The sequence below is a fragment of the Schistocerca gregaria genome, chromosome 2 (assembly GCF_023897955.1).
Source record: "Schistocerca gregaria isolate iqSchGreg1 chromosome 2, iqSchGreg1.2, whole genome shotgun sequence".
NCBI classification, from domain to species: Eukaryota; Metazoa; Arthropoda; class Insecta; order Orthoptera; family Acrididae; genus Schistocerca; species Schistocerca gregaria.
In genome coordinates, this window is record NC_064921.1 from 260,045,931 (window position 1) to 260,068,142 (window position 22,212).

The window sequence follows — 22,212 nt, forward strand, 5'->3', positions numbered from 1 at the left end:
TAAGTAGTGAGTTGCAGAAAGGCACAATGAAAAGAATGTCAGAAAGTTAGCTTTCAGCCAACAAGGCCTTTGCCAAAAACACACACACACTCACACACACACACACACACACACACACACACACACACACACACACACACACACACACACACACAGGTGTGTGTTGAAAAATTATTTTGTGATCCAGACACTCAGATTTGTCACATGACATGTTGCTCTTCGGTCAAGTCAAGAATGAATTATTGAGCCTGAAAGAAAGTGGTGTAAAGCCTTAGGGTGGAGCATGAATGATAATGCCTACTTGTAAATGAACTAGGCTGATAGCTTACACTTCATCAAGAAAGTAATTCCCAATTCTTTAACTCTGCCAGTAATGGGCTAGGTGGAGTTCAGTAAGACTGAAAAGTAGATGTTAAATTCAAGTTATCGATGAAAAAAAAGAATTGTATGTGAAATATATTGTATGTCTTAAGTTGAAGAGGAATTTTTGAGCGCTGTTGTTGGACCAGCAGTTACGCGTGACATAGATTTCTGTTCTGGAAGATGCGAGGACTGACTTCATCTAGTTCAGAATATTGAGATGGGTCTGTAATAAAAATGAAAGCATCCTACTTCCATAGTATTTTTTCCTATTCATTCGCACACTGATAAGATAAATCTGGTGTACAGGGGGGGGGAGAGTCATTGTCATATTCCTACTATTTCTTATTGGCATAGGCGATTGCAGAATTTTGTGTGATGCCATAAAATTATAATTTTCTTAAAAGGATGCTCTTGATTTGTGCACTGTAATACCCTCAGTAGATTACAAAACTGCATTCGTGAGAAGAAATGAAGTAAATGAATTTTCAACCAGTAATGAGTTGTGGCTTATAATTCAGCGCACGGAATGTGTCGGACATTTGCTCCAGCTGTCTGTATTGCCACATGGTACTATTGTTTTGTGATCTTGTGTATCTCCTTCCTTGTATAGTTGAATTTCAGCATTGTTGTAGTTTTGGGGAAATCACTTGTTTGGCAGGTATTCTCTTCAGAACTTTCAAGTTCATTTTGTGTTAATTTACCTGTACACTATGGGTCCATGTCAACCTTACTTGTTCACACTTTATTAATTCTGTTTGTTCTGCTAGGTTTAAAAGTGATGTGTTGTATTACCAATACTTTGGTTTGATATTTGATTAACATAACTATCTGTATGACTCAGGTTTATTGTTGACACAACATTTATGGAAAAAATAGAGAACCACTGTAAAATCGAACTCCCACCCATGGAATGTTATACATTGGTTTCCACACAAGAACTGCCAGAAGATGCAGTAATAGAATCCTTAGAAGATGCAGAGTCGCTTACAGGTCAGATTTAATACCTTATTTACAATAATTTCAGTGAGGTAGTATTTGAACGCCTTTGTTTTAATTACTTTATTTTTCAGACACAGGTTCACAATTATCATTGCTCTCATCAGTCAGCCAAGAAGGCACATTTGACAGAGAATCGGTTCAAGCAGAACCCCTTTTAGCTCGTATTGTGCCAGAGGATATATCGGGAATCGTAACACATGTCCGTAATGATATAGGAAGAGGTAAGCCAGCATCAACATACTTGTACAGCCTAGTATTCGAAATGCACACAGTAATAGAGAGAGAGGGGGGGGGCATCTTTATAGCATTTTTCTGTTACATTACAGCATAAGTGTTGATTAAAAACTCCAGTTGATCTTCATGTCACTTTTTTCCCTTCTTCTTCCCCTCTCTCTCTCTGTTCCTGTAATGTTGCTACTCTCCTCGTAGCAGCCTTCCTTTTGATCATTTCCACTAATTTCTCTTACAAAATTTCCAGGCACTTCAGAAACTTATATAGATGGAGCCCCTATTTAGTCTATCAAAAGAATTTTATCCCATTTTTACTCTTTTGTTTAATTCTTTCACTGTCCATCCAGCCATTGCCTACAACTGCCCTAAACACAAAAAATCAACAAACAGTGCTGTAACTTCACAGGTAGTTTGTAATGTTATCATTTTGATATGTTAGGTATACATTATTTTTGTGTGACTGTAGACCAATGGCGAATACATATCTGCAAGGGGTGCCCCCCCACCCCACCCCCCACCCCCAAATAATTATGGGGCTGCCCACATTGCCACCCATGCCGCCCCTGCTAGTCAGCTTGCACACTATTCATTTGTTTTTTTCATCATTCGACTCGATGTATCAAGTGTGTCAGCTTCATCGTATTTTATACGTTTCTGTATGACACATAGATAGCTAACGCATACCTACAAGAACAGTCGCGTCCATTCTAGTGATCTTGATATGTTATTCTGTCTGGCATGTCCGAGAAAAGTCGCGAATACTCTACTGTTTTCTTGTACAGAGAATCTTTGATAAGTAGCGTTATAAAAACGAACTATTCGCCAAATACGAAGCTAGTTTACGTAATGGTAAAAGTGAAGGTAGCTCAAGATATCTTTAGGGCCCCCTCCTTGAGGTTTTTCTGTGTCCGCCACTGCTGTAGACACTCCCGGCATATAGAGGTGATGAAAAGCTCTCAGGTTTCCAGCCAAGTGGCAGTGTTAAAACACCAAGATATTCCCAAGAGTGACATACTGATCATCTTCTGGTTAAGTTGTGTGTTTCTATAAATGATTGCCAGGCTTACTTTCCAACAATTGATTTTCTGGAGTACTTCCCACCTTGTTGTATTAAATTGTTCCATTCAAATTAATCTGCATAGAGGTAAATAATATAATGTCATTCCTAACAGCATAAAATTTTTATTGATGGCCAACTCTCCCATTGATAAATTTTTGTAGTTGAACTAATTGTTGTATATGTTGTTAACAATGTCAAATAATGTGAGTTGTCATTTAAAATCTGTCTTCTTCACATCTTCATGACAGTAATGTGACCTCTATAAATAGGTGCCACAAAATCATATGCACTACTGTGTTTATACATTCATATGTATGTGGCTACTTTAGTATTGATTTTAAATAAGCTGTTTGAGATGATGTAACTTGCTTCACTGACGATCTAAGGACAGAACATTAGCATACTCTTATTTTGTAAATGAGTAGTTTGTGTTTTTTTCTTCTTTCTACATGTTATGCATGATTGAACCTGTCCTGATTGTGGACCCATGGACTGAATTGTAATCTGTTAAAATTGGGTGGTGCAGATATAATGTATGTATTCCTTCATTTTCCCATTGAATTGATATAAAAATTTCCTCTCGGACAATTGAGACTAGTTTTGATAACGGGGGATTTCCTTGTCTTGACCTTCCTCCAATTCTGACCCTGTCATGTCCCCTGAAGTCTAATGAAAGCTATAGCACTGATGATTCTACAGGATATATTTTTTCAATCAGGGCTTTGTTTCTCAAAGGCTGTCCGTTCCTATCTTGTGAAAAGTTAGTCAAATCCCTCCTCAGAATCTTTGAATCAAAGACGTAGAAGCATTTCATACTCGTTGTTCTGTAATCAATTCCAAAGTCACATCCTCCCGCCCCCTCCCCCTTGTGCAGTTGGTGGTAATTTTATTGAAAACATTTTGGGCATTATGGAGAGGAGGTTCATAGAACTCTGATGATGTGATCTCTGTCTTCTCCTTTCTTATAAAGTTGAATCACAGCATTATCGCAGTTTACCAGAAGTCTCTTACTTTGCGGGTATAAATAACTAACAAATTCTTTTTCTATCACTTTGCCTCCAGTGTTAACCATTTCTCATCGAATACCACCATTTCCTTCACCTTTACTACTGTCTTACCTTGAGTGACTTTGTTTCACCCAATTTGGCATCACATCCTGATTGTCTTTTTTTTTATTAACAACTACTTGTGTTTCCGATTCCTCTGTCATGCTGTACAAACTACAGAGAATCATTGGAATGCTTGCAGAATGTTCTCTGCATTGTAAGTAGGAGGAGATTTCAAAAATAAGTTACACATTATTATGGCAGGCAAAGTAACTTTTATTGAATGCTGCACTACACTTCGAAGTAACACAGATACATGACACTAATTTTTAACATAACCAGAAAGTTTCTGTAAATAATGGCTGCAATGTTCTACCAGCCTTTCAGTTCCTTGGTGATTGACATACATTCTTTGGTCACAAAGCCATTTGAGAACTGCTGTGTGAATGTGCTCATCATCAAAAAATCTGTGATTGCTGTGAGTCAGCTCTCAGTTGGGACTTTGTCGTCTGTAGTCAGTGTCAATAGCCTTCCTTCCCAATTAGGATCACCAATGCATGTGCGGCCTTGGTTAAATTGTTGGCACTATTTCACTGCATCTGTACACAACATGGCTTTTAGTCCATATACCACCCGAATTTCACATTGAATCTGTGAGCAGTTGAACACTTTTTATCAGTTGTTGCATCCTTCGGTAGACAATTCATCTTAATATATTATAGCCATCACATTAAACTGATGATTCATTAATACCTGCACCTGTCAGCATTGCCAGCTTACTTTGATGTTATGGTTGTAATATTTTTCTTGAAGGCTAAGATTATTTTGCTTTTTACATAACTCCTGCATACTGGGTGGGACAGATATTTCATGGTTAGCTTGTCCAAGGATCTTAGTGCTTCCTAAGTTATGTCATCTGCTGGAGGAACCATGCTTCCACTTAGATCATCCAGTGCTCTGTCAAATTCGTCTCGCAAAATCAACCCTCCCTCTTACCTTAATTCACTTCCTCTTACCTTTCCATAACAAGGAACGATGTTGCCAGTACGCTGTTATACCCACAAGCTCAATATCATGCCAGTAGCAACAGCTATGCAGTTTAATTCTGAATTCCTTTTTACGTTCCTTTTAACATGCAGTACTGAGTTCTCCCTGCAGGCTAATAATAACATTATCCTTTTTCTACTCACTTTTGCTGTTAGCTACAGATGTTCTTTTGAATATTATTTTTGAAAGATCACTACAAAGATTCAAACTTCATGACAAGAATGACTTAAAACACTTCTGTTAGCAGCAAACCTCAATTGTTGTCCAATGAATGATATGACAGTGATCTACAAAACAGCAGGCATGACCAAAGTTGTTCCCAGATTAGTAGTTGCTGTGATAATTCTGTCTGTAAACAACTAGGTGTCAGTCACTTGTGAAGCTGATCTGAATATAGTACTATCTTGCCTTCTGAGCTCTTGATGCTCATACAGCTGGTTCTTTTTCTCCAAATATCTGTTTAATTGTGCTACATATGTCATCTGTACTTTTCCTACAATTGAAAGTCCAAGATGGAATCACAAGAATATGGAAAGGATGCATTACTGCTCAGTGTAAAAGAGAGGCATTGATTTGAGACAGGCATAGTTAAAGAGAATGCTTGAAGTGAAAAAGAACACTAGAAATATTTCCACTTTCAGATAATATCATTCTTCAGAAGTAGAAGACCCACACACAATCTCACAAGAGAACACATGGTCACTATCTCTGAGTGTTAATGCCTTAGAAGTTCATAACTCTCATATTTTAACAGAACAACAACTCAGGCACATGGCTACTGCCTCCAGATGCTAAGGCATTAGTCCCCAGAGACAGTGGCCATGTGTAGCACTTTGTTACATGATGAGGAAGTGGATAAGTTTTAGTTGGTTATACAAACCAGTGGGACACAATTATATTGCAGTGCTACAGATGTTTTGGTAGTTACTTTACACTTGTTGTGTTACATAGTTTCTATGGACATTTTGCTTAAGTTACCATTCTTGACCAAATGATTAGTATGTCAGTGTTCTATGTTGAGCACATCTTCAATACTCTTAATGCTGGCAATAAAATCAAACTTCCACTTCACAAGCAGATTTGGAAAAAGATTTAAAATCTGGTTTTGCATTGTTGCACAAAGTGATGTGTACTTATTGTAGTGTATTATCAGTTATTAGTTATCCTATGTACTTTATAGTACTGACTTGTAACTGAATGTCACCTCCACAAGGAAATAGTTGTAATCTTTCCATGCAAACTGAAAATTTCAATGTGAATTCCCGTATGTGTCTGTAATTTTACTGCTTTATTATTGTGCCACTCATTATCAAATAATTTTTTTTCTCAGGAAGTCAAGAGACCGTTACCGTTTGTTACATCAAAAATCCTCACTGCTTCTTCGTGCATAGGGAAAGAGACAAATCCACTTTCAAAAGCATGAATCATTCCTTGGTTAGGCACATAATGTCTAGACCTGATCAACCTTCAGAAATTGTTGAAGGTTAGTAAATTATAATTAAACCATTTAATTAAGCTTAGCAGGCTATTATAAAAATTAACACTATTTTATGATTGAAAATTGAACATTGTTTTGGTATATTTATGTATTTTTATGGTAAATTTTATTATAAAATATCTGGACAAGATTTTCAGAAAGGTCCCACCTTAATAAGCCCAAGTTGAAGCTGCAGTACTAGGGATTGGCAGTATGTTTCCCATTCCATGAGACAGTCTCCAGCAAGATTGAAAAGGTATCACGAAGGCAAGAGATAAAACCAATTTCCAGGCAACCTCCTAAAATTAAATGTAAATTATACAATGGAAAATCCGGAATGGAATAATTACAATATTATGATAAGGATAGACTGCTACTTACCACAGACAGGAGATGTTGAGCTGCAGACAAACACAGTAATGCCTGCCCCACAGACCTGCTACATTTACCATGCCATCAGAAACTCACTCCCATCACCATGCAGAACACAGAAGCATACAGATCTAAAAGATAGTCATGAATCTTTCCTCCAGAAGCCTTAGTCCCACAGAAGTATCACCTTCTTAGTGGAAATACTTTTTCGCCACCAGTCCTATCAAGCAGATTCAACCCAAAGCCAATGTTGAACTCAGTTCACTCAGTTTTGCAATGGTTATTCACCCCCGTTGCCCCCAAATCACCCTTTGTTAACATTTCAGAATTTCTTAATCTCAAGCCTCATCTCACCATCATTCTCTAAATCCCTCAACATTAAAACTAAACTTACATCCACAGAAGTACTGCATCTACCACCTGAAAACTAATCCTGACCTAAATTTTACCCACCAACGAAAGCTCCACATTTGTGGTTTTGAATCACAGGGATAACCTGGTGGAGGCACTTTGCCATTTGTCAGGTTTGTCCACCAATAAACCCAGAAATCGGACAGTATCTCCAGTCTCTCATGCCCTAAGGCCCATCGCAAACCTCTCCCCTGAGTTTCTCTCTCTTCTCACTCCTACCGATTTTTGCATTCCTGCCTTCTACATGCTTCCTAAGTCCATAAACCCAACCACCCAGGACACCACATTGTGGCTAGCTACTGTGCCTCTACTGAGAGTATCTCTGCTCTCATGGACCAACACCTTCAAACTATTTCCCATGATCCATCCTCCTTTATAAAAGACAATCAATGGTTTCCTCCACTGGCTCTCCATAGTGCTTGTTCCTTTACCATGTGACATCCTGATGTCACTATTGATGCCCCCTCCTTCTACACTAAAACCCGTAATACCCATGGCCTTGCTGCTGTTGAACACTATTTTTCCCAATGCCTGACTGACTCCAAACCTACAACCTCCTTCCTGGTTACCATCCTCAACTATATCCTCACCTACAATTAATTCTCCTTCGAAGGCATCATCTACCACTAAATCTGTGGTACAGCAATGGACACCTGCATGGCCCCATTCTCATGAACTCATTCATGGGCAATCTAGACCATCCAGAATTCTAAACCCCTCGCTTGGTTCAGACTCATTGATGACATCTTCGTTATGTGGATTTATGGTGAGGAAAACCTATGCACATTCTTCCCTATGCACATTCTTCCAGACCTCAACACCTTCTCCCCCATTCGCTTCACCTGGTTCTACTTAATCCAACAAGCCACCTACCGTGATGTTGACCTTCACCTCAAGGATGACTACATCAGTACGTCCATCCATAGCAAACCTACCAACCACCAGAAATACCTTCACATCGACAGCTGCAATCTATTCCACACCAAGAACTCCCACCCATATAGCCTACCCATCCATCACCATGACATCTGTAGTATCCCTTTCCAGATATACTAAGGGCTCACTGATTCTTTCACAGATCAAAATTCCTCTCCCAGTATTATCCAGAAACAGATTTCTGCTGCCTTGTCTCTCCAATCAGTCACCACATTCACACTGTCAGGTCATGAAGAAGCACTCCCCCTTTGACTCAGTACCAACCAGTTCTAGAGCAACGGAATTACATTCTCTGCCAGGGTTTTTATTACTGGTACCTCTCATTGTGCCCTCCAGTCAGGAATATCCTACCCAATATCCTTCACACCCTCCCGCAGTGGTATTCCACCATCATCCTCCGAACCTAAGCAATATCCTTGACTGTTGCTATTCTACCCCTGCTCTCAACCCCTTGGCTCATGGCTCATATCCCTGTAATAGATCTAGATGCAAGTCTCTCCCACACATCCTCCTACCGCTGCCTACTGCAGTCTGGCCACCGGCATCTCCTATCCCATCAAATGCAGGGCAACCTGTGAAACCACCCAGTTGCTAAATATGCTTCCCAACACAACATCGTTTACTTCAATGACTTCTTTACATCCTGTGCCATTTGGCCCTCCTACCATACCAGCTTTTCTGAATTGCACAGGTAGGAACTTTATCTCGCAATATGTCGTACATTTCCCTAACACCTTCCCCCCACCCCCACCCACCTCAACCTTTGCTAGTTCCTGTCCTTCATCTACCTATCCCCCGCCCTGCTCTCACTTCAGCACTACTTAGCTTTCTATTCCACCAATGCACCCACTAGTCTTTTTCACCTTCTCTCCTTTCCCACTCATTCCTCCCCTCCCCAGTGTCCTGACTGCACTTTGCACCTGAACCCGTTACATCCCTTCATGCTCCCACAATCAGCACTGTATTTTTCCCCACACCTACCCTGCTATCCATTCCTCTTCCACCCCACTCTCATCATTACCCCTACCAACCAAAGATTGCTTCTCCCATCAGATGCAGTTGCTGTTTACAGTCCGGTCTCAGCAGTCAGACACAGTAGTCCTGTGTGTGAGCTGTGCTTGTGTGTATGTGTTTGTGTTTTCTGCTTTAGAAGATCTTTTGCTCGAAAGTTCAAATATATAGCAGTCTTTTCATTGTGCCTGTCTGTGACTCAGTGTCTCCTCTATATGGAAAGCACTAACCTATCTTTCTCATGATATTGTAAGTATAAATTATATCTACTTAGCAGTAGCCTAATCCTCAGAGAACACAATGTGTACAATGTACATTTAAATCTATGTTCATACTCTGCATTCCACTGTACAGTTCATGGCAGAGGGTACTTTGTAATGTTGACTGTTGTTATCTTTTTTGCTCCATGCGCAGATGGCACGAGGTAAAAGTGATGGCTTTCTGCCTCTTTGTGATTTTCAACCTTTCTTATTTTATCTTAACAGTTGTTTGATGGTATGGATGTTGGAGGCAGTAGAATCAGTCTGTAGGATGTCGTAAATGTTGGTTCTACAATAGTATTTTGTGAAAAGATAATATTCTTTCCACCAAGTATTTCCATCCTGATCCACCACAAACTATCCAAGAACTCTCGCAGGCTCTCATTGGAGAATGCAAATTGATATCACAGGCTAACCTATGTAGACTGATATGGAGCACACCAAATTAGTATCAGGCAGTGATAAACACTCATGGAGGGGAAACACGTTGAAACTCTCGGATGTCCAGAGAAAGGCACCCAAGATGATGGATTTTTCTACTTTATTTTCATCACCTGTCAGACAGTTCTGTTCTTTTTGAAGTGATTGAGGCTTTAACAATGTTTTGTTGTGTACTTAATTTTTGGGAGATAAAGATATAATTTGGTAACATATCCAGTCCTCAATTATTGTTCAGTGGAGTATGGCAGATGCCCAAAGTCTTGTTCCCGTAATTATTTTGAGCAGTGTATTTTGGATAACACTTTCTGTACACTATTCATATAAATATCAATGCGAGAAATTGTTTCCCAAAATCTCTCATATTTTCAAACATTTTTAATCATAAATTTCTAATCTTATTTATATTACCAGTGCAGTTTTCAAAAATAAAACAGCGATTTTCTACACAAACCTATCTGAGACACATTCTTTTAATTCAGCAGATAAATCTGGACTTTTTCTCATAAAGATACCATCCATGTTGAGCAGACTTGAAATACGGTAACTCATGAGTACTGACAATAAAAAATTCATGCCAAGTGAATATTACCAATCATGATTTATCGGTTTGTGATAGATGTGGAAACTTCACTAACCTCTTCCTGGGTGCATAACCTATCAAATTTTGCGATGAATTAGATTCACACATGTCATTTTACCAGAAACACAAACTATTAATTCTGTGATAGTTAAAAGAGCAACCAAAGACGAAAATAACAAATTACTATAGTACAGAAAACCTAGTTGCTCCCAGCATTGACTGTTGTACTTACTGTCACCTATGAATATTTTGCCCCCAAGGGATAGCATGATGAGGACTGTGACTATTGATCAATACAAATAATACAATATCTGGGTCAGTCTGTTGTTTATTTTGCCACTATGCATTTCAATGGTTCACACTATCTTCAACACCATTCCTGTAAACAAACAGTTCTCCACCTGAAAATGATGTTGTGAACTATCGAAACACATTGTGGTAAAATAAGCAAGTGACTGATGCTGAAATTTTTATTTATACCATCAACCCTGTCCTGTTGAATCATATATTTAATGAAGCTGTCATATTTCACTGTTGTTGAACTGGCATTGTAATGTTACTGTGTAGTAGTGCATCTAAAACAGTGAATAAAAGCTATAACTGAATGCTTGATGGTTCTCAGTTTTTCTTTTACTTGTGAGTAAAGGTGGCTATAATTTTTTTTTTTTCCCGAGACTGATTTTTTTTCCCTGATTCCTTCTTTTGTGCAGCTCCAAAACTTTGTGATTGTGTTTCATTGTTTGTTTCATGAATTAAACTGTTTAAATTTCTATGGCTTTAGGTGAAATTTATGCTGTGAAATATTCAGAGGACAAGAGATGGTATAGAGCACGTGCTGTTTCTGTGAAATATGGTGCAAAGGAACCTGCTGCAGAAGTACATTATATTGACTTTGGCAATATGGAGACGGTGCCTTTATCAAGGTAAATGTTTCTAAGTGAAATTCCAGCTGTATCAGATTGCTGATTAAATGCAAAATTTTTCTCAGTTTATCTTCAAAATACTGCAGTTGTCGACGAAATAAATCTTCTTTGTAGTTATGAGTAAAAGTATCCTTTCGAAAGAGTGGAGGTGTGATGCCAAACAAATAAAACATGGAAAACCAAATGAAATTCACTTCTTCAAAGAATACAGTAAACAAGTTTGTCTAAAAGATATGAGAACATTCATGTTGTTCCATTTGTGGAAAGAACAGGAGAGGCGATATGACTAAAGTGATTCACTTGTTGAAAAGGGAATGAGGTTAGGGAGCTTGAAGGATGATTTAAATAGCCATGTACACACAAAGAGTTAATTTTTAAGCCTGTAACACCAGTGTATTGAAAGCTTAGTCTCACTGTAATTGTAGATAACCATTGTGGTGACAATACTAATGACTGCATTTATCGGTGACGTTTTGTAAGACTTGATTGTTTCCTAAGCAACATGTCACCCAGCATTTGAAGAGGAGCCCTTACAAAAAATATATATTTTTAGCAGAAAAAAATCATTAAAAATAATTTTATGTTATCTGTTTCTCAGTTATAGTTTTTGTTACTACCTAGATGTAATTCAAACATTCCCATGACATTCTGGTAACACATATTGCAACTTAACAACAGTTAACATTTTTGTATGACCTATTCATTACTGGTGAAAGTTGTTTTCATCAGAAAATTGACTTGAGAATTGAAAAAAAAACATAATCATTATTTAATTTAATTTTTCTTTCTCAAACTCAAGGCATGCTACGAATACCCATAAAAACTGGGGAACATTACCCCTTATGTCATTCTGAAGAGAAGTCTATGCATAAAGAATACTTAACCCAAGGGTGATCCACTGGCAAGAAAAGGGCTGTATGATAACACAACTGATAGTTGACTAGCTGTTTACTGTTTGGAATCTTAGATATGTGGCACAGCTTGTGAAGAAAGTCATGCTAGTTTTGGATATCTTTAAGGGACATCTAACTGCTGAAGTAAGACAAACTTGCTGCACATAAGAAACATCTGGTCGCAATATCCAGAGGAATGACTTAAAAATTGTAGGTGCTATGTGTGGCCATAAACAAGCTGTTCAAGAACAACCTCGGAAAAAAAGTGTTAGGATTGGCTCCTGGAAGATGACCATGCCCTTACATTGTCTGGTAAGATTATGACACATTTACTTTCCTTTCTGTGCGAGTGGATTCTTGCTTCGTGGTCCTCCATATCATGAGATAAAATTATTATTAGATAAATTACGCAGATTCATTGACTAGATAAATTGTGCAGATTCATTTGGTGAGAAGTAAAAGTGCAAATTCTAACACCTACACTTCACCATGTAATGCAGTAACCACGTGACCTGATTTGATGTGGGGAAAAACAGCCATTACTATTATGAGTGCATATATCTGTTGAGTGCATATTGCTCCCGCTCGCACCTCAGTGCTTGTTCGTGATTTTTTGGCAAAAAACAAAACCATTATGTTGCCCCAGCCACTGTATTCATCAAACATGGCCCCCTGCGACTTCTTTCTATTCCCGATGCTGGAGACAACCATGAAAAGACATTATTTCGCCACCATTGACAAGATAAAAAATACTCACTGAAGGAGCTGAACACCACATTGAAAAGTGAATTCAAGGAGTTTTTCCAAGAATGGAAAAAGTGCTGGCACGAGCGTATTATATCTGAGGGGGATTACTTTGAAAGGGACAAAGTTGTTGTCAATGAATAAATAAAGATTCTTTAACAATGGAAACTCCTGGTTAAAATATAAAGAATTTGAATGTGGCCAGTTACCTTAGAATGCAGTTGTGTGTGTGTGTGTGTGTGTGTGTGTGTGTGTGTGTGTGTGTGTGTGTGTGTGTGTGTGTTTGTAGTGTTACATTCTATCCTGTATTTTCCATTATTCGATATAAGGAAAAGACAGGTTTCTACTTACCATAAATGTGACATGCTAAGTTGCCAGAGAGGCACAAAGACAATTTATACATGTGTAAGTGTCTTTTTGTTGTGACTGTCTGCAACTTAATGCGTCATGTACATGGTTAGTACCAATCTATCTTTTCCTTAAATTCTTGTGAAGATTATTTAAGGAAAACAAAACTTGTCGTTACTTTTTGATCACATTTTCAAAGCTCAGGAGGATTTTGTTCCTCCACAGTCTTGTGTACTGAATGCCGTAACCTTTCAGATTAAAGTTTCATTTAAAGCAGTGTAAGTATAAGAAATCTCTGATTTTAAATTGATAATATTTACGATGATATATCAAAGAAAACTGTTATTAAGTATGGCCTTTCTTCCTCCTTTTCAGTATATATTATGGATATGAGTCATTGTTTTTCTACAGGCAAAAGTTTCTGCAGTTCAAGTTCATAAGAAATAATAGCAAAACTTATTTACAAGTAGTGAGTAAGAGGTGAATACAAGAGATACAGAGAAAAGCTGCTTCATCCACTGCTCTCTCTCTCTCTCTCTCTCTCTCTCTCTCTCTCTCTCTCTCTCTCTCTCTCTCTCCCCCATTTTCCTCCCTTTGATTTTGTTTTGTTTTGCTTTGCTTTAAGGTGCAAAAAACAGCTGGAGTCATACACACCCAAGTCAAAACTAGAGAACACGAACACAGAGTGGAGTTAAACAACTATGCGTCAGCCCAATGGACAGAGTAGGAGGCAGCTAAAAGCAGGCACTTGGTGGGGGGGGGGGGGGGGGGGGGGGCGATACAGTAATGCAGGTCCAAAAACTAGCCTTCGCCATATTACTGCGGCATATAAAAAGTAAAATGCGGTTGACAGCCTGCACGTCTTTTGCTAAAACAGCTGATAAATCAGGCGGAAAACTCAAGCTGGAATGTAAATGGTTAAAGGGGGGGCATTCCAGTAGGAAATGGTGGACAGTTAAAATCTGTGCCCAGTGTGGACAAAGTGCAGTATGGAAAGGGATGAAGTAGTAAATAGCCACTGTAGAAACAAACTACATGAAGTTGTAGATTGTTGTGACCGACTTTAATGACATGTGGCATAGTCAAACATTAATGAATCTTTTGTAAATTCAAATTTTTATGCAACATTTACTTGTACTCAGAACCCCCAGGTAGATGCCGTGTTTCTTGACTTCCGCAAGGCATTCGACACAGTTCCCCACAGTCGTTTAATGAACAAAGTAAGAGCATATGGACTATCAGACCAATTGTGTGATTGGATTGAGGAGTTCCTAGATAACAGAACGCAACATGTCATTCTCAATGGGGAGTATTCTTCTGAAGTAAGAGTGATTTCAGGTGTGCCGCAGGGGAGTGTCATAGGACCGTTGCTATTCACAATATACATAAATGACCTGGTGGATGACATCGGAAGTTCACTGAGGCTTTTTGCGGATGATGCTGTGGTGTGTCGAGGGGTTGTAACGATGGAGGATTGTACTGAAATGCAGGAGGATCTGCAGCGAATTGACGCATGGTGCAGGGAATGGCAATTGAATCTCAATGTAGACAAGTGTAATGTGCTGCGAATATATAAAAAAATAGATCCCTTATCATTTAGCTACAAAATAGCAGGTCAGCAATTGGAAGCAGTTAATTTCATAAATTATCTGGGCGTACGCATTAGGAGTGATTTAAAATGGAATGATCATATAAAGTTGATCGTCAGTAAAGCAGATGCCAGACTGAGATTCATTGGAAGAATCCTAAGGAAATGCAATCCGAAAACAAAGGAAGTAGGTTACACATCACACTTGTTCGCCCACTGCTTGAATACTGCTCAGCAGTGTGGGATCCATACCAGATAGGATTGACAGAAGAGAGAGAGAAGATCCAACAGAGAGCAGTGCTCTTCGTTACAGGATCATTTAGTAATCGTGAAAGCGTTACGGAGATGATAGATAAACTCCAGTGGAAAACTCTGCAGGAGAGACGCTCAGTAGCTCGGTACGGGCTTTTGTTAAAGTTTCAAGAACATACCTTCACCGAAGAGTTGAGCAGTATATTGCTCCCTCCTACGTATATCTCGCGAAGAGACCATGAGGATAAAATCAGAGAGATTAGAGCCCACACAGTAGCATACCGACAATCCTTCTTTCCACGAACAATACGAGACTGGAATAGAAGGGAGAAACGATAGAAGTACTCAGGGTACCCTCCGCCACACACCGTCAGGTGGCTTGCAGAGTATGGATGTAGATGTAGATGCAGATGTAGATGAACTAATTCTTGCAATGAGTATTGATCTTGTGTATTACTTTTGCATTTTGCAATCATTTTCTAACAACTGTAATTTATGGTCTGGTGACTGAAGCACTTTGATGAATGAAGGATAATTGTGGTCTTAGTCTGTTATTTGTCCTTTCTGTTTTGTGGTGCAAACTCTATGTGCCTAGTGTTGGAAACTTTACATAAACATCAGTATAGTAATGTTGTTGGTAACCTTGCAGGTTGCGGAGTTTACCAGATGATATTAAATCGGTACCTATGTTGTGTGCACAATGCAGTTTATTTGGTATTGCCCCAGTTGGAGGCTCTTGGACGGCAGAAGCTAATGAAAGATTTACTGAAATGGTTGAAGGGTAAGTGCACTGTATGTTACTGTATCTAAAATCATTTTGAATTCTTCTGGATCTGCAGCATGGTAGTTGTCTTATAAGGACATTATATGTATATTAAGCCCAAATGCTGCTGTATTCAAAGACTTTTTGCTAAACAAACAACCTTGTAAGTGGGCATCCACAGCCACGACAGGGCACGCAGACGTGTTCCTTGTATGTAGTTCCATATAGATTGGCCAAGTGATCACTATGCACTGTGATACAGTTTGTTTTGGACCCATCCACTGTATTGGAATTTGGCAGTTTTTTATTGGAATTTGGCAGTTTTTATCCATGACATACCGCGTCTTTTAGTTGTGTTTTGTATTTGACAGACAACGAATGTTGGGAAAAAAGATTTTGAGCTTTTCCGCTCGAATGTTTTAATCTTATACCACCTGAAGATGTGACTTTAATGCCACGAAACCAGTAGTGGTACAGTAATAAATGACTAAAATACATCTGAAGCGATTATTAATACCCAAGACTTTTTGCTGTTTTCTGGTGCTACAAGTTTATTTCTGCTTCATGACTATTATCAAGCTATTACTATAACATATCATTAACACTGTTGCTGTCTAATACTTTGCTCTGCTCTGTATCATAGATGTAATGCAAACAAAATTGTTATTCTCTAGATAAGCAATGTCTCAGCAGTAGAATTCGTTGCTGAGCAATATTTGCTAAGACTTACTTAATATTTTCCGTACGTTTAAAAGCCATGTTAGTAAGCTTCAATTGAAGCTATGAGACTTATGGAAAATATTAAATAAGTCTTCATTCCACTGCTGAGCCATTACATATCTAGAGAATGACAATTTCATTCATGTGTGCTACACCTATGATACACAAAACTACAAGGTATTAGACAGTGACAGCATTAACAAGGTGTTACGGAAGTAGCTTGATACCGTCCATGGAGCCAAAATAAACTCATAGACCAGAAAAGAACATCTTAATAAAAAGTCCTTTAATATAACGGCATTTCGAGTTATCATTCATGTAACATCTAAAATCTTTTAAACAATGGAAATCCGGAATGGAAAGTAACAATTGCTACTCACCATATAGTGGAGATGCTGAGTCGCTGATAGGTGCAGCAAAAAGACACTCATAATTAAAGATTTTGGCCATTAAGGCCTTTGTCAACAACAGCCGCCGCCCCCCCCCACCCCCCCCCCCCCCCCCCCCACACACACACATCTGAGACTGCAGTTGTGTGTGCGAGTCGCGTTTGTGTGATTGTGTGCCCATCTGTATGTGTGTCTTGTCGTCTATTGTTGTTGAAGGCCTTAATGGCTGAAAGCTTTAATTGTGAGAGTCTTTTTGTTGTACCTATCTGCAACTCAGCATCTCCACTGTATGGTGAGTAGCAACTTTCCTTTTCATGACATTGTTACATCTTTTGTCATTTCAAAACAACTGTTCATCATTTATGTATTTATTTATCTTCATATTTTAGTTATCTACTCATTACAGATAATGGTTCTTCTGCTAATCAGTATCAGTATAGATCCAGCATGCTATTGTATCTATCAGTGCTAGATTATCAAGGTCATTTTTAAAAACCCAGTTTAAAAAAAGAATATAAGCAAAACCTATAGTTTTAACATCCAAAGACAGGTAACTTTTATTCATTAAAAATGCACACTATAAGCAATAAAAAGTCAAATGCTGCACTGCTTAGTTAAATCAGTTTAAGACTCTTTAGAGAAGTTCAATAAACATCAAAAATTTTCTGTATGCCAGTCACAAAACAAAATAACCAACATTGATTTGAAAAGATGGAGAACAAGCTGATTTATAAAGATTGTTTCCAACAATTTGGTTTACTTGGAATCACTGTCTTCAGGAACAACAGAGAGATCTGACATTGTTAATGGTGTGGATGATGTTGGACTGATACCTACCACTAATTGTTTAGCTGAAACTTTTGTCTGAGCCTTCTGGAACATTGCAGAAATACTAATTTGTTTCTTGTGTTGAGTTCTTTTTTTGACAAAATTATTCAGATTCATAACTTCAGAAACATTGTATTGTTGGCTGCTCTCGGCGAATTTCAGAAAAGTGTTTAAATCTTTAGAAGACTCAGCCCAAGAGATTTGAATTGTAAACGTTTCTTTATCATTGGTCTCAGTTTCTGGTGCTCCCTGTATGACACTTGGTTTTTAGTACCTCCGGTGTGCTGAAAACACTTTTTAATATCACATTGTTTGTCAGCTCTTCTGTAATTGCTAAATTTCTTGTCATTGTCGATCCAGTTGTCGACTTCTTCTCCTGAAAACCAATTCAGATCATTAATGGATGCAGAATTTATCACCTATACGATTTCAGAGCAACCAGTTGTCGGCTCATCATTTATATCACATTGCATCTAACTTCTTAGACCGGTATAGGCTGGGTTTTCTCCAGACCCTGTGCTAGGTTATATTTTTCACAAGAGGATAAAGCAGTTGAAGTCATGAAAATATTGTCGTGAACATTAAAATTGTATCGGAACTCTTTGATGCTGCAAAATGAGCTGGTAGCTTATGCAAAAACATTCCTCTGTATCAGCACTTGAAATTTTGTATGACCTATTAGTCCATTAGGTGAATCAATGATATAACATTGATACTAAAATATGTTCATAAAATATTACTTAACACAAGCTCTGATCTGGAGAGTGAGCTCAGCAGTCATTAAGGACGAGAACTGTCTTAGAATTTGTAGGTATCACTTTTTTAAATATGTCACAGCTTGAATGAAATGTTGAAAGATGCTATCTTTGAACAACTTGGTTTTCGTCCAGGCAGTAGTCTGAGCACATTACATAACTGCTGTATATCACATTTTTTAGAGATCTAAGCTTTTGGTATTTTCCAGTTACAAACAAAGGAAGTGTACGGTCACCCATAGCATTTCCACACATTAAGACAATTATTTTGTCTTTATCCTTTTTAAAAACTTTTATGCTAGACTCTCAGCTCCCACTAGGGTTGAATTTATCGAACTTCACTACAATGGGCCATTCTCATCAGCATTGTGAATTTGGTGTTGGGGACAACTTATGCTATGCAACAACCTTTTGAAACATTTTGTACCCATTTGTAGCAGCCTCATCAGCAGATTTTGTTTCACCAGAAATGTTTAGTTTATAGATATGATGACAAATTTTGTAATTCTAAAATTACCCTTTCAAGAATTAAAAAAACCTGTGGGTAGACCTACATCAAGTAATAATAATAATAATAATAATAATAATAATTTCCTTTCATGTTCTACTTGTAGATAGTGAGGGAAAAAACAATTGTCTATATGCCTCCATATGATCCCTAATTTCTCACATCTTACCTTCATGGTCCTTACACAAAATGTATGTTGATGGCAGTAAGATGGAGCTGCAGTCAGCTTCAAATACCAGTTCTCTAAATTTTCTGAATAGTGTACCTTGAAAAGAAAGTTGCTTTCCCCCTAGAGATTCCCATTTGAGTTCCTAAATCATCTTCATAATAATTAAGTGTTGTTCGAACCTAACTATAACAAATATAGCAGCCACCTCCAACTTACTTCACTGTTTTCCTTCCTGTCGGCCCAAGCACTCGAGCAGTACTCAAGAAGAGGTTGCACTAGCATCCTATATGTGGTCTCCTTAATGGGTTAACCATACTGTCCTAAAACTCTCCCAGAAGACTGAAGCCAACCATTTGCCTTCACAGGCACAATCCTCACCTAATTGTTCCATTCCACAATCACTTTGCATTATTACACGCAGGTATATAAATGACATGACTGTGTCAATCAGGACACTACTAATGCTGTATCCAAATATTATCAGTTTATTTTTCATACTCATTTGCATTAATTTACATTTTTCTAATTTAGAGCTGGTTGTCATGTGAAAAACATTGGCCTTTTCAATTAACTTTGGCCTCATTATTGGCTTTCCTTCTGCTCTCTTAGCACTGAACACTTACACAAAACTTCATCTGTAATTTCTAACTTAGTTTTTTTTTCAGCATTTGCCTAACGTCTAGACTCAACTGAAACAGATTATGACACACATTTTTCTAATCATTTTTTAAAATATGTTTATAGTTGAAGATGTTATATTAAATTTACTTAAAATATTGTTTTGTTCTCATCTTTTTCCAATCTTCTAATGATACAGTTTTTGGTGGGTAATCAGTGTCACATGTTTGTATTTTGCCTTTTTAGACACATTTTTACTGTGTTTGAAGAACATGCTCACTGGTTTATATGAACTTTTTACTATGCTGTAGTGTGTTTGACAGTAGTAGAAATGGCTGTAGTTGGTATAGTACAGCGACTATTAAATAATTACTAAATAAAATTGCACAGTATTGATGCAAATGTAAGTTCTGTAAATTTAGGTCTAATGAAAGAAGAATAATTGATACTACTGTAGCACAAAACTAGCGACACAATCTGGCGAGAATGTAATCGCTCATGAGAAAGACAGTTGTTACTGATCAGGTGCCATGCTGAACGATTTCAACATTTCTCGAAGGATTCAGACTGTACTGCCAACTGTGCTCAGCTAAAAATTTCTGTTGTATGCTGGACTATTGGGTCTACCGGACTATGTTGTATGCTGGACTATTGGGCCTACCGGACTATCGCCTTCTTATGTACGGTTGGCCAACAGCACATTACAGTGTTAGATAACAAAGGAAATTAGGTTTGTAGAGTTGTCATCTAGTAGATGCTGCTGACCTGTATTATGAAAACATCACATGGGAAAGAAGATACCATGTTCTCATGGTTATTGTGGACTCCATGTGAAGAAAAGAAGAAACATGTTTGCATGATGATATTGAAATGTTATTGCCATAAATACATTAAAATATTCATATATATCTGCTTTTGCTGTCATTCAGGAGGCAAAGACAGCAGTGCATCCAGCAGTTACCATGCAGAATTTGTGAGAACAGGTCTACATTCTGGCTATGATTTAATACCAATATCCTCAAACAGGAATATTTAAATTGTAACACACGGTTGCACATAGACACGTTTCTGTAACTAAATAAGGAACAGATTTACACAGGAAATTCAGAAGTACGCTTTATTTTTAGTGCGAGACATGTTTCATTAATCACTTTGCACAATAAATCATAATAATGTGGTGAAAATAAGGACTATACTAGAAATGAGCAAAAATCATCAGGCAGAAGTTAGGTCTGTTGACTTTCCAGAAATCTTTTAGCAGTAGGGAAGTATAGTTGTAGAATAAACTGAGCATCAGATACAGATTATGCAACATTTGTGAAAAACCCATTTTGCTACACAAATTGCAAAAAATGTTGGAGGTATGAATCATATTGCATTTTTTATCGGTTCTCTTGCTTACAAAAGCAGCTGATGCATAAGGCATTGGAATGAAGACCCAAAAGAAAAGCTAATTTCCAATGGAGACAGCAGCTATCAAAGAGAAGTAGAAGTATCAGCAAACAATAATAGGAACATGATAGAATACGTTAAATGGAGGGAAATTATTTGGAAATGTCTTCATGAGGTTATGGGAAGATACAATGAAGATGCTACACCAATTTTTATTAACAGTTATGATTCAGTATTTGTTAATAAACATTTGTGTTTGATAATACAGAATTTAAATTAAAATAAAAATTAAGAAAAAGGGTTCCTCTTAGTGAGGTTCGGTCCAGCAGCTATATTAGTAAAATTTCTGCTAGGTAGCAGTGCTCTGAAATCTTCTATTCTTCAAAGATTATTTTTTCAAGCAGTTTTCAGAATTGTGTCTAGTCTTTTAATTGATGTCCATGCACTAACCTTCAAATCCTGCATGTATGAAAAAAATCAGTGTGTCAACTCCGTAAGAGATAAGTATTCATTGCATAGAAACATGGTGTAAGGAGATCATTTGATGAAACCTACACTATAAGTTTTCATACCACATTTGGTCAGTATCTAATATTTGTGCAAGTTGAATTTTAGTAATTGTATTTAAGTGCAGGTTAATACAAATGTAAATGACTAGTATGTAGCCGTATTTTGACTGTCTTAAATTTATCAACCTGTAGACACTTTCCACATACTACCAAGAAGTCATAGATGCCAATTACGGGATATGCACATTGCTAGACTTAAGCTATTGGTTCTAAAAAGAGGGAAATGCAAATTGTTTGTGAATGGAATAGATATTTTAAAGAAAGAGTGATATTGCACTGAGTGTGAAAATGGTGAGTTCTTCAAACATAAAGCGTTGTTAGAGGCTTTCATAGAAGACAGCTACATATAAGCTCATTTATTCTCTACACTTAAATCCATGTTGGAAGATGTTTAGCTTACAACTTGTGTCTAAATATTCAAACTATCTATTGAAAAATTTAATTGGTTTGGGTACTTCACCCTGTTCTGCTTTGTCCTTTATACTAAGATCATAATCTGTTTTTAGAAAAATAATTCCT

The 22,212-nt window shown here is 37.7% G+C and overlaps 1 protein-coding gene across 5 annotated transcripts in view; it reads left to right on the forward strand.

The window, feature by feature from the left end:
* Positions 1-22,212, forward strand: part of LOC126336827 (RING finger protein 17) — a 467,240-nt gene that overhangs the window by 295,916 nt on the left and 149,112 nt on the right. For 3 of the 5 annotated variants that reach the window (XM_050000889.1, XM_050000890.1, XM_050000893.1), the window contains 5 exons: positions 1,205-1,353; positions 1,434-1,583; positions 6,077-6,229; positions 11,016-11,157; positions 15,632-15,763. In XM_050000889.1, the coding sequence (XP_049856846.1) occupies positions 1,205-1,353; positions 1,434-1,583; positions 6,077-6,229; positions 11,016-11,157; positions 15,632-15,763 (726 nt within the window). The remainder of the gene's footprint in view (positions 1-1,204; positions 1,354-1,433; positions 1,584-6,076; positions 6,230-11,015; positions 11,158-15,631; positions 15,764-22,212) is intronic. The other 2 variants (XM_050000891.1, XM_050000892.1) reach the window with 1 other exon arrangement.